The sequence below is a fragment of the Globicephala melas genome, chromosome 2, assembly GCF_963455315.2.
Source record: "Globicephala melas chromosome 2, mGloMel1.2, whole genome shotgun sequence".
NCBI classification, from domain to species: Eukaryota; Metazoa; Chordata; class Mammalia; order Artiodactyla; family Delphinidae; genus Globicephala; species Globicephala melas.
The window spans coordinates 36,061,204-36,076,132 of NC_083315.2; the positions used below are offsets into that span (position 1 = coordinate 36,061,204).

The following is a 14,929-nucleotide window of genomic DNA, read 5'->3' on the forward strand; positions in this document are numbered from 1 at the left end:
GGAACAAAGTTCACACTGACTTAACGTTCAGGGTCGCGCCAGAATATCCTGGGCTGGTGTCGGGGGGGGGAGGGGGGCGGTGTTCCTCTGTACCCGCTGTTTGGGAGGTAATGGATTCAAGAGCCTGGGTCAAGTTCACAGAGGTCCCTCCTGCTCGACACGTCGGGTCGGATGTGTCCCAGGGACCGAAGCCGCGGCTCGGAAGGCGTCCTAAGCACAACTCTACTAAGCACGGTGCCCAGGACTAGGGTTGGTCCGCCTCCAGTCGCTGCCCTGGCAAGACGGCCCGCTGGCGTCCGTCAAAGTCATCCAAAGCCGGGCGACAGGGCACCGCGGCCCGGGAGGGAGCCCCACCCGTCCCTGTGGGAAACCTGCCGCGCCACGGAGCCCGAATTTCACCGCGGACCAAAGCCTCGAAGCCCCTGCCCGCCCGGCACCCCTTACCGTGCTGCCGTTGCTGCTGCCAACGCTTGACTCGGACTCCACGAGGCTGGAGCCGCAGGACCGGGCCGATGCGGTCGTCGTCTGGCCGGGTGGGAGGCGCGGCCCGCCGGGCTGCAACGGCGGCGCCGCGGGGCCCGGCGCGTCCTCGGCCTCGTTGCCGCCGTGGTACACCACCCGGCTCTCGGAAGCGTGGATGCTCTGGGCACAGCCCATGCTGGAGGCGGCGTCGCCGACACGCTGGCGGGTAGCCGCGAAACGGTCAGTAAACGGCCAGCCCGGCGCCTCGCAGCCGCCTGAGCGGGCGGCGGCGAGCGCCGGTCTCGCGCCAGGAAGTGCGGCCGCACCTTTTATCGCAGTGCGGGAGCAGCAGCTGCGGCGGTGGGGAGGGGCCGGTGGGGAGGGGGCGGTGGGGCGGGCAGCGCACCGCGGCCGCCCCTCCGAACGTGCCCTTCCTGAAGCAGGAGCCGTTAGCCTCCTCCCTTACATCGCCGCGCTCGCCTTGGCCGCGCCGCGCTTCCGGGGAATTTCGGGGGAGGAGATTTGAGCTCTCCCGACCCGAGAGCAGGCGAGTCCGCGCCGTGGGGCGGCACGACCCCCGAGGGAGGTGAGTTTCCTGCTGCGCCCGCTCACCGCCCCGTTCCCGCTCCGCGGCGCTTTAGCAGCCGACTCTCGAGGCTCGGGCACCCACGCCGCTCCGCGAATATATAAATGCTCCTGGTCCCAGGGCTGGTGGCGGAGAAAGCTAGCCTAGATCTCTCGCCGTTGAGGGGTAGGGGCCGGAGGAAGCCGGTCGGGGCGGCGAGGCAGCGTCCGCCCGGGTAGGGAAGGAGAGACCTCGGCTCCAGTCGGATCTGAAGCCGTGCCGTCGAGAAGCACTGAAGCGGCGGCGCTCACCCGGGAGCTGCGGGCGGAGCGGCTCCGGCTCCGTTAACCGGGCCGGGTCTTCCCGGCAGCACGCCGCGCCCAGCCCCCAGCTGTGACCTCCAGCGGGTGCTGGCGTCAATGCAAAGCAGCTGGGGCGCCCGCCGCCTCCTCCCGGGCCCCTCCCGCCACTGAGCAGGCGCGGCCACGACGGAAGGGGCGCGCTACCCGGCAGTGGGGAGAAAGACTTGCCCAAGGCCACACACAGCCACCCCGAGCCGGTGGGCTCTGATCTCGGGCCTGCGGCCACCAAAACCCAGACCAATGGGTTCGAAAACCGGCTCCGGCTCCATAACTTAGCAGCTGCATGACTAATACATAAGTAGAGATAACGGTCACTATCTCGGAGCCATTAAAAGAGGCCGGTGGAAGGACCTCTGTTTCCGGTGGTCCCAGGCAGGAGGGGTCCGGGCGTCATTGTCGGGGGCCGCAGTCCTTGTGCGTTCCCTCTGGCGCCAAGACCTGGAGCACCATGCCCGCCTACACAGGCGACCGGGAGGCTGTGATGCTGGGATGCTAAGAAGCTACATTTAGGGGCAAGCTGGGGATGCCGTCCCACTCTCCTCTTAACCAAAGGACGGGGCGCCCAAGGCCCCAAAGGCTCCTTGCTTGCGGGAGCAGAACCAGGCGTCCGCCGTGCCGGGCGCGGCCTGTGATGACGCGAGACGCGTTGGCAGAACTACATCCCACACATATCGCCAGCGGCTCGCTGTGTGACTTTGAGCGAATCACTTAGCCTCTCTGTGCCTGGGTCTCCTCCCACGATCAGCGAGAGGGTGGCACTCTTGGGCGTCCATCAAGGACCCCGGAGCAGCCCACCTCGGACCCGCCCTTTCTCCCGCCCTCCCTGCGGCTCCCGGTCAGCCGAGACCCCGACGCGACGGGTCCCTTTCCTCTCCCGCCGTCCACACCTTTCCTAGCGCGGCCCTGGCACGACCCTGAGGTGCCAGGGCTCCCGCCTCCAGCCCGGCTACTGTAAAGACCCGGACGCGTGCTCCAGGCTGGAGTCCCTGTTGCAGCGCTGAGACTGCCAGACGGGCTCAGGAGGCGGGTTCCCTGTGGTGACTCGGGCTTCAAGACGAGCCTAAGATCCACAGCCCTGGCGCCCGTCGAGCCGGGGTATCCCGGGCTGGAGGTGCGCACCGGGCAGTTTCCCGAGGGCGGCAGAGCTCAAAGGCCGGGCAACCCGAGGGCAGTTCTGTGCTATTGGCCCTCTTTACTAGCCCGAGCGGGCCCAAACCACTGGCACCTGACTTACACTATCAAGTTTAAGCACATTTAGCATAAGCACATTTAGCAATCTTATGTGTGCCTCCACGCCTTATAAAAGTACCAGCGGCTCAAAGATGTCTTGAAAGACACAGAAAAAGAAATTTACCATCAATTGTAGTGTTTTCTGCCTCTGTTTTGCTGGGTTTTGAACGTAATTTTTCCAGGCAGAATCTGCACTCTTCTAAATAAACAGTAATTGGTGAAGAAAACGCTTTGAACCGTCAGAGTGCTTGAAAGTCTATCTCACGCCCTCTGTCCTCCCCTCCCCACCTCACTGAGAAGCCGGGCCTTGATGACTCCCGGCACTGACCTTGCCTCCTCCAGGGGCTTCAGGCTGCCCTCTGGGCTCCCCTTCGCAGGTAGGACCTCGGTGTCCTGGGCTCACCTTGGAAATCCTTGAGCCCTGCTCTAATTCGGGGTGGGGACCCTTATCCCCAGCCCCGCCTCGCTGGCCTCCTGCGCTGCCCTTTGCTGTCCTGAGCTGGACTCTTGCCCTCTCTGTTGCCAGAGACCTGTTGGATGGCAGCGTTAACTGATTTCCAGCTCTGCAATTTGGAGACTCTAGACTTAGAAAGCTAAGGCTAAGAACAAAGCAGGAGCAGACAGCAACGGCAGGAGTCCTCTGCCCACTTCTGGGGTCACAAGGAACAACCGCCCACTCACTTTCATCCATACTCTGGAACTCAGCCTGGGACACTCCAGGAAGTCACAGTCTCTCCCTGCCACCCCCCATCTCAGCTTCAACTGCCTAACATCAGTTCCACCCCACCCCTCCTTCCCTGGCCATAATCTGCACCTTGAGGTCCCTGAACACTTCTCTACCCAGTTTCCCCAGACCTCAGTGACAGGGGACACAAAAGGGGTCACAATGACAGAACTAACCCAAACCTCACTGGCATGGGCCACCCACTGGCTCACCCAGGACTCCTGATCCCCTATGAAGAATTCCAGCCCGTGCGGTATGTAGGGGGCTCACGAACAATCCCACTCCTGCTGCAGCAGAGGCACCCCCAGCCATGTGGGTACCCGGAAGTTCCATGGCACGCAGGAGAACATACTCCTCCACCCCCCCCCCAATCCATTCCCCCAAGCAGAGGTGCTTGACGCCCACCAGGCTCAGAATTGTAGTTGAAGGTCAACTTCAATTTGGTGGTTTTTTTTTTTTTTTTTTTTTTTTGCAGTACGCGGGCCTCTCACTGTTGTGGCCTCTCCCGTTGCGGAGCACAGGCTCCGGATGCGCAGGCTCAGCGGCCATGGTTCACAGGCCCAGCTGCTCCGCGGCATGTGAGATCTTCCCGGACCGGGGCACGAACCCGTGTCCCCTGCATGGGCAGGCGGACTCTCAACCACTGCGCCACCTGGGAAGCCCCCAGTTTGGTTTTTGTTTTTGTTTTGTTTTAATGTGGACCATTTTTAAAGTCTTTATTGTATTTGTTACAATATTGCTCCTGTTTTGTGTTTTGGCTCCTTCGCCGGAGGCAAGTGGATCCCAGCTCCCCAACCAGGGATCCAACCGGCACCCCACCCCACCCCACCCCACCCACATAGCCCTGCACTGGAAGGAGAAGTCTCAACCACTGGATCGCCAGGGAAGTCCCCTCGAGCAGTTCTTACTCTGCGGTCTCAGGCATGAGGTCAGTGGGGCCGGGAAAGAAGTCACCCAAGGGACAGAGGCCAGCCTGGGCCCCCACCCACCCACCCACTAGCACAGGCCATTCCCAGGAGACTCCTCAGTCCTCATGGCCGCTTCATCAGTTCATGAGAGACATGAAGATGCAGGGTCCCACACAGCTTTATTCTATCTAAAACCCAAACCGACTCCGTTTCCACACCTCTTACACTTAAGCTGACCCTTTTTACAACCGATGCTCCCTCCTGGCTTTATTTCCTCCTCCACCCAGGAGTCAGCGTTCAAAGACTGCTACTGGCACTCAGTTTTCTACTCCTCTCCTCGCCTTCCCCATTGAACTGGACTTGAAGCAGCCACAAGTGGGAGAGATCCTGCACCCTGAGGTGTGAACCCCAACCCTGCCATACATCCCCTCTCCAAGCTGCTTTCCTCTACTGTAAATCTGGGATTAAGGGTATCTACCTCTCAGGGATTAAATGGGCTAACTGACATCAGGTGCCTAGAATAATTACTGAGCGCCTGCATCTTAGCTCCCACCTTCTCCTGGGTCCTTTCCACACCACCTTCCTCCAGGTCTCCGCACAGACTGCCAGCAACTGCTGGAGGAAATGAAATGACCCCAAGGTTCAATACCCCTACAAATCTGTGGCATCAGCCTTCACCAGGTTCATTTCTCTAGCTTTCAAACTTTTGTACAATGTAATTTTTTTAATGTCTTTATTGGAGTATAATTGCTTTACAATGTTGGTTAGTTTCTGCTGTATAACAAAGTGAATCAGCTGTATATATACATATATCCCCATATCCCCTCCCACTTGCGTCTCCCTCCCACCCTCCCTATCGCACCCTTCTAAGTGATCACAAAGCACCGAGCTGATCTCCCCGTTCAATGCAGATGCTTCCCACTAGCTATCTATTTTACACTTGGTAGTGTATATATGTCAATTCTATTCTCTCACTTCGTCCCAGCTTACCCTTTCCCCTCTCCGTGTCCTCAAGTCCATTCTCTACGTCTGCGTCTTTATTCCTGTCCTGCCCTAGATTTCTACAATGGAATTTTTAAATTGTTTTAAAATTACACATTTTATAATTTACACATTAATACGTGCTAGAAAAATAGGAAAAGAAAAAGCAAACTTAGCAGAAGTATATAAAGTGTGCAGAGGCAAAGGAGAGTCTCTCTTCCTTCCCACTCCCTTCCTTCCGTAGAGGTAACTACTGTTAACAGTTTGGACCATATGCTGCCAGACCTGCTTCTATGTTAAATATTATACACACACACACACACACACACACACACACACACACACACACACACACACAGCTATTAGGATATCAGAAACAGGGCTGCCGTGAACATCCTTGAATGTATCTTTTTCTGTAAGGTGGACTCCTAAAAGTTGAATTGCTTGGTGAAAAAGTTATGTACCCCTCAGCCCACCGCAGCTCCAGAAGGGATGAGGGGAAATGAAAACATAGAGCCTGGCTGAGCTGAGGGACTGAGGAGGGGGAGCTCTTTGGACATGCCCTCTGCTCCTGGATAAGGGGGATCCAGCCACCCCCAGATGCAAGGCCTCTGTTGATCATCCTCTCCAGGCCCCTGGCCTCCTTATCTTTATTTCTGTCTGTACTCCCAAGCCTTTAGTAAAGTGTTTGAATGTTCCAGCCTTTCTCAGATAAGGGAGGGACTGGATGATCCGCCCCTAGGCCAGAACTGTAAGGAGGGAGCAGCACTTCCTATAGGTGAGAACAGTAGAGAGAAGCCCCCAGATGCTGTCCTCTCACTCCAGAATTCAGACGTACACCTGCATTTCTCTCCTCTATTTGGCTCCAGACCTTGGTACTCGTGTTTCTCCTGGAGCTCAGGATTGACAACCTAATGTGGACCCCCTTCCTCAAAACGACCTTATTAGCTCCTGCCGTCTCAGACTCCTCCACTCCCAACAAGGAGCTCTGCCCCCAGTGCCAGCTCCCTGGCTCCATCCACACTTGCCCACCACACCAGGGGGTCATATCCTCTCCCACCTACTGGAGAAAGTCCCAAATTCCTAACACTGCTGTATTTGTTTGTAAAGGTCAGAGACCAACTCCACTAGTTCAGCCAGGGTAGGTACTTACTGCTTCATTTCCCAAGAATACCGGAAGAGAAGAATACAGGGACCCAGATGCCACTAGGACCGTCTCGCTGTCCTGACACCTCAGCTCTCCAGATGCAGTTTGCTGTGATGCTGCGAGCATGGCCTTTGGGAGCCCTAGTCTCTACCTCCACAGCCCCACAGCAACACCGTGGCTTTCCACACCACAGGGAGTTCCTTGTCCCAAGTTCCTAATTTGTTATGTCCCTAATCCCAGGCCCCCATCACAGGGCCCCATGCTTACAAGGGTCCCAATCTCGGTTTAATGCTCAGCTGTGACCATCTTAAAATTCTTAATAAGTGCTGAATGAGGAGCCCCATATTTTCATGTCGCACTGGATCCCACAAATTCTGTGGCCAGTTCTGCCTACCTCCTCTGAAAAGTGCACTGTCCAGGTGTGTGCAGGGGGAGACAAGCATGCGGCAGTGCGGGGGAGGAATCTGGTATCTTGGGGGAAATTCACAGGGTCTGCCCTGCAGGTCATGTTGTTATTTAATAACAACAGTCCATGCCTCCCTCTACCCTGGACCCAGTGCCCCAGCCCTGGCTCCGTCCCTGGCCTCACTCCCCCTCCCGGGTAGGTGGGACTGGCCTCAGGTTTCCTCAGGAATGGCCTTCTCAAGAAGCAGGTCACAGGGGGGTCAAGTGACACGCCAAGGTCACACAGCTGGATGGGCCACAGCCAGGACCCATGAAGTCCTCCAGCTCTTGTTCTTTCCCTGGGGGCTCATCCCAACCCACCCAGCCTCCCAACCGCCCAGCCTGTGGCTCTCAGCCAAATTCCACCTGAAAAGAGCACTTGGTTTCTAGGGGCCAGGAATGCTGTTGACTGCCCCTCCTTCAGGGCAGGAGCAGGGGAGCAACACAGGGTCTCCTGGCCTGGAGGAGGAGAGCAGTGTGTCCAGACAGCCCTGAGATGGGACCTGTGACAGCGATGACACCGGCCAGCCTGTGTGACAAGCACTTCACGTGTGTGAGCTCACGTATTCCTCAAAACGGCCCCATGAAGTGGTTACTATTTCTCCTCCCGCTCCCCTACCCCTGCCCCCATTTTACAGACGAAGACACTGAGGTTTTTTAGAACAAGAGCTGATGCAGGTCTTTAATAACCCAATACCCACCCTTTACAAAGGCTCTTAAAAACAGAAGATGCTTCTTTAATACAATGAAGCATATTTATTTCCAGCTAAGAGCTTTCAAGATATTTAATAATGAAGCACTAGAACACTCCCCAGGGCTGGGACTCAGCGGGTCTACTCTAAAGAGTGCCCCAAGACCAAGAAGCACTTGACTAGAGCATAATTAATGGATTCAGAAATAAAACGAAAGGCAACAACCAGCGCTGCTATTAGCCAATGTTATCTAGATGGTCTGAGAAGTGCAATGAGACGTGGCTTAGAAATTAGAACTGGAGATAAAACTGATCATTAATGGCAAGTAATGTCGCTTTATACTCAGAATACGCAGAAATCAATTCAAGAGTTATCAACATGAAAGGTTTCCCTACAGTGACCAGATTAAAAGTAAAAAGTAGTACTCTAGACTATCAATGGCCCAATAGAAAATATAAAGACAAAAATCACGCTAAGTGCCGGGTTCTGGCTCGGCCCTTATATGGAACCCATGTTTCCCCAGACCTCACCTTGGTCACCATGGTGGTAATGACCCACATTTTGCTGGCTCTTTCCCCCTCTACTAAGGCAGGCCTCCAGCCTCCTGCAACGTTTCAGCCAGTTGCTTCTGGGAGTGTCTGAGGGGGTCTGGGGTGAGGCAGTGAGATCACCCCCCACTCTCTCCCTTCTGCTGGCACCCCACACCATGTTAACAGCTGGGCCCTGGCACCGACTCCTGAGGCTGTGAAAGCTGAGGCCCTGGAGTCCTCAGGGTGCTGAAGCTCCTCTGGCCTCCCGGCACAAGTCGGGGAAAAGACACACTTACAGGGTCACCAGCCACGTCTTAGGTTGCCCAAGACTCTCCTCTCCAGCTTTTCACACTGAAAGTCCTGCACCCTGGGAAACCCTCAGTCCCAGGCAAACCAGGCCGACCGGTCACCCTACACCTTCATACACACACGTGTGCGCACACACACAGTGTCTCACTTTGTCTCCTAGGCCCTGAAGGCATGCTGTTTGCGCCCTGTGTCTGGCAGAGTTTATATCTGGGCAAAGAGCCCTTCCAGCGTCAGTTCACAGATTTTCTACAGGGGACTCAGACTCACGCTCACCCCTGGGTAGAGCAAGGAGACCCCAGAGCCCTGCGGCTTCCCCGTTCTCCTCCCTCCCCTGACGCACATGCTCCTTCCCACCCCTTCCATCCACCCGCCACAGCTTAAACCTGGAATTTGCACTACAAAGAAGCATCCCCGTCTAAATATCCCCAAAGCCCTGAGAGGTTGATGTTGTCATCTTTTCACTATTGGAGAGAATATGGAGGCTCGGGGAGGTTAAGTAACTTGTCCTAGGTCACACAGAGAGCAGACGGCAGAACCTGGGTGCACACTGTGCCGTAACTGACACCAAAGCCCAACCTGTCTCTACTGTGCAAGCGCTTCCATGAAAATATGTTTTGGCGATAGTAAGTTACATACGGGAAACTGAGGAGCCAAACATCACTGATGCTTGAGAAGCAGAAAGTGAATATGATACACCCGAGAGCGACTGTGGGCTGCTTCAGTCCCAGGATAAACGGGAGGCAAAATGCAAAGCAGCACACTGTTCACCAAAAGTATTTGGGGCTTTTTAAATGTCAGCCGCAATGATCATGAATCACTCCTCTTAAAGCTCTTAATCCAAAGTAACCCTCCTTTTTCCTCTGGCCTCTCTCCTGATTCATCAAGTTGCTTCTGATGGCCTGAATCACCCGCCCTGAGTTCTGGGTCTCAGGCCTCCCACCTCCCATGGGAAAACTGTCATTCCCTTCTCTCGGGAGGGGTGTCCTGTATAAGTGTGCCCAAGCCTGCTTGCAGGGGAGAGAAGACTTTGGAGGGGAAAGACTCCAGCCTAAGAAGCAGTGCAGCTGGAAAAAGTCACAGTAGCAGGCTGGGCCTCATAATAACCGGGGTCCCAGATTCATCCTTTCATGTACAGACTCTGCTGAGCGTCTAGCAAGTGTAGGCACTGGGTTGGATACTGACGATACAGTGATGGCCAAATAGCCCCTGCCTATCAATGGAGCTCATAATCTGGGGTGGAAGGCAGGCTCCTTCATTCAACTCCATCAGAGTATAATTATAAGCTGATGAATGCTGTGACGTCCAAGGAGCTCTGATTGTGTAGCACAGTGGGAAATGACTTAACCTTGAACAGAGGAGAGTGAGCACCAGGATGTTTTCCCTGAGCTGAAATATGAATGGATAGCTGTTTTTCCTGCCCAGCACCCATTCATCCTTATAGCTACCTAATTTTCCTCTGGGAAACCACAGTCACGCCTAGTATCAACTCAAATTATTTGGGTGGAATGTTTAGTATGTACCACATCCCCAGCCACAGAAATTGATTTCGAGATAGGCACGTGATCCAATCCAGAGTTAATGTGTGTTGATGTTACTGCTTGAACCCCTGATCAAGCCATACCTGAAGTCCGAACTATGCTGGGACTTTTCGGCTTTAACCACTTCCGCTTTTTTTTTTTTTTTTTTTTGTGGTACGCGGGCCTCTCACTGCTGTGGCCTCTCCCGTTGCGGAGCACAGGCTCCGGACGCGCAGGCTCAGCGGCCATGGCTCACGGGCCCAGCCGCTCCGCAGCACATGGGATCCTCCCAGACCGGGGCACGAACCCGCGTCCCCTGCATCAGCAGGCGGACTCTCAACCACTGCGCCACCAGGGAAGCCCCACTTCTGCTTTTGATTAAGCCTCTTTGGGTCTAAATTTTGGTCTCTTGCAATTAAAAATGTCCTATCTGGGCTACAAAGTAATAACATTAAAAAGTATATAGGAAGGAACATTCCAGGCAGAGGTAAGAGAAAGCACAGAGTACAAAGGCCCTGAAGTGAGAGGCAGGAGCAGGGTAGGTTCAGGAACTAGCCCCTTCTAAGCTGTTGGCCACTTTTCTGAAGCTCCTTACGATCATTTCCTTTTGAGCCTTCACAAGCACTCTGAGATGAGTATTACCATTCCTATTTTATAGGTGAGGAAACTAAAACTCACACAGGGGAGGTGACCTGCTCCAGGTCACAGAATAAGGACACCAACCCAGGCCTCTCTGACTCTGAGATCCATGCTGTTGACCTTCATCTCACGTGTTTCTGTCCCACATACGATCTAACGGGAACTCCGTCCCTTCTTTTCCATCCCACTCCTCTGACCAGCTGGTTTCTAGTTGGGTTCAGCCCATGGAGGCACAGAAGAGGTTAGAATGCAGGAGGAAGGGGAAAGCCAGTCTGGCTCTGGCAGCATCACGGCAGTGGCTGCAGCTGGGTTGGTGGCAACAGTAGCTGGCGGTGAGCATCGGGGCGGCACCTCTAGCAGCTCAGCAGCAAGGTGTGTGTCCTCCTGGGGCCTGGCAGCTTCCTGATCCCTTTGGAAACACCCTCGTCATGCTTCTGTGTCTCCCGCTCTTCCAACACCTTTTAGCCAATTCCTCTCATCGACACTGCTTTGCCTGAGATATCTCGAGTGGTTTGTATTTTGCTGGCTGGCCATGGATTGATGTAATCATTGATGGGGTGACTGTTATGAACAGTCTCACTGGCAGAAGGTGTTACTGCCAGCTGCTGCCGGGGTAGTCCGCTGGGCTCAACAAACAGCAGATAAGGCAGGGATGGCAGGGATGGGGTCTGATCTTGCTCTGCCTGCCTTCAGAGCTTTTAACTACCAAGCCATAGCAACTTCTCATTAAGGCAGGGGAGCCTGTCTGCCTCCTACTGAGCCAGACTTCAAGGGCTTGAGTTAACTCTGGAGAATTATGTCCCAGGCTGGCCATGGACTTAAGGTGACTCTAGAGAGAAAAGTTTTCAGAGAGAATCAGATTTTTAGTTCCAGACTCAAGATCACCTAGGCCAGGACCAACAGGTTGTGATGAAATAGCCTGCCCAAGAGTCAAAACTGCATTCACCCCTGACTGCCACCAGCTCCTGTGTGACCTGACTTGAGAAAGTCCCCCTCCCCCTCCAGTCCCCACCTATGAAAGGAGGAGCTGAACCATGGCAGATAAGGTGTGTTTCCTCCCCAACACACCGTGAAGGGCCTGGGGAGCCGTTCTCCTCTCACCTGCTTCCCAGGCCCTTCCCAGCCCATGGCGTGATGCTTGATGGGTTCCAGCCAATCGCAGTCACTCCTTTCCCTGTGTCAGAGATTGGTTTAGTCATGAGCTCGCGACACACCCCTTGTCAATGGGATGTAGGGGGTCTCTGGGGGATGGTGCGGAGAGGGGTTTCTGGGAAGGTTTTCCTCACTCTGAAAACAGAGACACGAGAGAGACACCTGACTGCTTTCTGCCTACAGAATGGGTGGGCAAGAAAGGGATGCCTGGTGCTGTTTCAGCAACCTGACCACCGTGAGGGAGAGCTGCCAACACCTGAGGGCAGCAGAGTGGAAAGATGGACAGAATCTGTGTCCTCGCTATCCTGAGTGTAATCCCATAACCGCCCAACATCTGAACTCCTTGTTAGGTGGCATAAAACAGTTTTGTTGTGTAAGCTATTTTTAGTTGGGCCTTCTGTTATCTGCAGCCCAAAGCCTTCTACCTGACATATGAGGCCACCCGATGAACTTCCCTGTCCTTTTTAGATCTAACATTTTGTGATCCAGCTCCTCTTTTCAAAGGGGCAAGAGGGGACTTGTCCAAGGCCACACCATGCATGTGGTGGAGCCAGGACCCCAAGCTGCTGCATTCTCTCCTACCATATACCCCTTTACCCCTTTGCGCGAGCCCTTCACGCAGTGATGGACATCAGTTCTTGTTTCAAAGAAATGCTTCATTGTGTCACCCATAACTTCTCTGAGTTGAAGGGGAGTATGGGGCTGGATAAAGATGACCCTAGAGGACTTCCCTGGTGGCGCAGTGGTTAAGAATATGCCTGCCAATGCAGGGGACATGGGTTTGAGCCCTGGTCCGGGAAGATCCCACATGCCGCGGAGCAGCTCAGCCCGTGCGCCACAACTACTGAGCCTGTGCTCTATAGCCTGCGAGCCACAACTACTGAGCCCACATGCCACAACTACTGAAGCTCGCACACCTAGAGCCTGTGCTCCACAACAAGAGAAGCCACCACAATGAGAAGCCTGCATACCGCAATGAAGAGTAGCCCCAGCCTGCGGCAACTAGAGAAAGCCCAAGTGCAGCAACGAAGACCCAACACAGCCAAAAATAAATAAATAATAAATAAATTAAAATAAATTAAAAAAACAAAACAAAAAGGAATGGAGGGCCCAGAGACAACACAGATGGACAGAGAAAAATGCCTTAGAATGATTAATATCCTCAGAGACATAGGGAATGGTATTACACCCATGAAACAGAAACAAGATGTTAAAAACAAAGAAAATCTAATCATAAGGAAGAAATTTGAAAATTAAAATCATAGCAGCAGGAAAAAAGTTGAGAGAGAAGTTGGAAGATAAGTTTAAGGACAATTTCCAGAAAACAAACAAAATCACAAACAAAGAGACCACAGAAGAAAGGTAAGAAAAGTAGACGATAAATCCAGAGGGTCCAACAGTCAAATAATAGTTCCAGAAAAAAGAATAGAGGAAGTGAAAGAAAATTATCAAGGAATGATTTAAAAAAACTTCCCAGAGGACTTCCCTGGTGGCACTGTGGTTAAGAACCCGCCTGCCAATGCAAGGGACATGGGTTCGATCTCTGGTCCGGGAAGATCCCACATGCCGCAGAGCAACCAAGCCTGTGCGCCACAACTACTGAGCCCGTGCTCTAGAGCCCGTGAGCCACAACTACTGAAGCCCATGTGCCTAGAGCCCGTGCTTGGCGACGAGAGAAGCCACCGCAATGAGAGGTCCGCGCACCGCAATGAAGAGTAGCCCCCGCTCACCTCAATTAGAGAACACCCGCAGCAACAAAGACCCAATGCAGCCAAAAATAAATAAATAAATTTAAAAACAAAACAAAACAAAACTTCCCAGAGCTTAATGACACAAAATTGCAGATTGAAAGGCCCACCTTGAAAAGATACACATACCCCCAATGTTCATAGCAGCATTATTTACAATTGCCAAGATATGGAAGTACCCTTATCACTAAATGAATGGATAAGGAAGATGTGAGACCTAGTATTCCACTGTGTGTGACGCACACACAGTGGAATACTAGTCAGCCATAAACAAGAATGACATTTTGCCATTTGCAGCAAAATGGATGGAGTTGGAGGGTATGATGCTAAGTGAAATAAGTCAGACAAAGACAAATACTGTGTGATATCACTTATATGTGGAACCTAAAAAATACAACAAACTAGTGAATATAACAAAAAAGCAGACACAAATATAGAGAACAAACTAGTGGTTACCAGTGGAGAGAGGGAAGGGGGGAAGGGCAATATAGGGGTAGGGGAATTAGAGATATAAATTCTTAGGTATAAAATAAGCTACAAGGATATATTGCACAATACAGGGAATATAGCCAATATTTTATAATAATTATAAATGGAGTATAACCTTTAAAAATTGTGAATCACTATATTGTACACATGTAACTTATATAATATTATATATCAATTAAAAAAAGGCCCACCTAATTCCCAGCACAATGAATGGAAAAAGATTCATTATGACATTAGAACACCAAGGATAAAGAAATGATTCTAAAAGCTTCCAGGAAGGAAAAAGCCATTCATATAGAGATGATCAAAAATCAGCATGAATGGCATCAGCTTTCTCAGCCTCAACACTGGGAGCCAGAATACAGCTGGATAAAGTCTTCAAAACTGTAAGAGAAAATTATTTCCAAACTTAAATTCCATTCCCTGCCAAACTAGCAACCTAGCGTAATGATAGAAGAGAGACATTTTCAGGTAAGCGATGTCTCAGAAAATGTTATCTCCTGTGTATGCATTCTCCACCAAAATGAGAAAGACAAGAAAATAGTTGATCCACACCAGAGGGAGGTGTAGGAAAGTCCCAGGTGACGGCTGTACAGCAGGCTGGAGTCAGTGGATGGAAGGCTCCAAAAGGAATATCTCCAGGAAAAAAGTGAATCAGGGACTTCCCTGGTGGCACAGTGGTTAAGAACCCACCTGCCAATGCAGGGGACATGGGCTCGAGCCCTGGTCAGGGAAGATCCCACATGCTGCAGAGCAACTAAGCCTCTGCGCTGCAACTACAGAGCCTGTGCTCTAGAGCCCAAGAGCCACACCTACTGAGTCCGCATGCTGCAACTACTGAAGCCCGCGAGCCTAGGGCCTGTGCTCCGCAACAAGAGAAGCCACCACAATGAGAAACCCGCGCACCACAACGAAGAGTAGCTCCCGCTCGTGGCAACCAGAGAAAGCCCATGTGCAGCAATGAAGACCCAACGCAGCCAAAAATAAAATTAATTAATTTAAAATAAAAGGTGAATCAGATATAGTGTCT

The 14,929-nt window shown here is 52.8% G+C and overlaps 1 protein-coding gene across 1 annotated transcript in view; it reads right to left on the bottom strand.

The window, feature by feature from the left end:
• PDE8A (phosphodiesterase 8A) overlaps positions 1-747 on the bottom strand; it is a 136,075-nt gene extending 135,328 nt beyond the window's left edge. Inside the window, exon 1 of the mRNA XM_030878527.2 lies at positions 445-747. Within this exon, the coding sequence (XP_030734387.1) occupies positions 445-657 (213 nt within the window). The 5' untranslated portion in view covers positions 658-747. The remainder of the gene's footprint in view (positions 1-444) is intronic.
• Between the last annotated feature and the right edge of the window lie 14,182 nt (positions 748-14,929).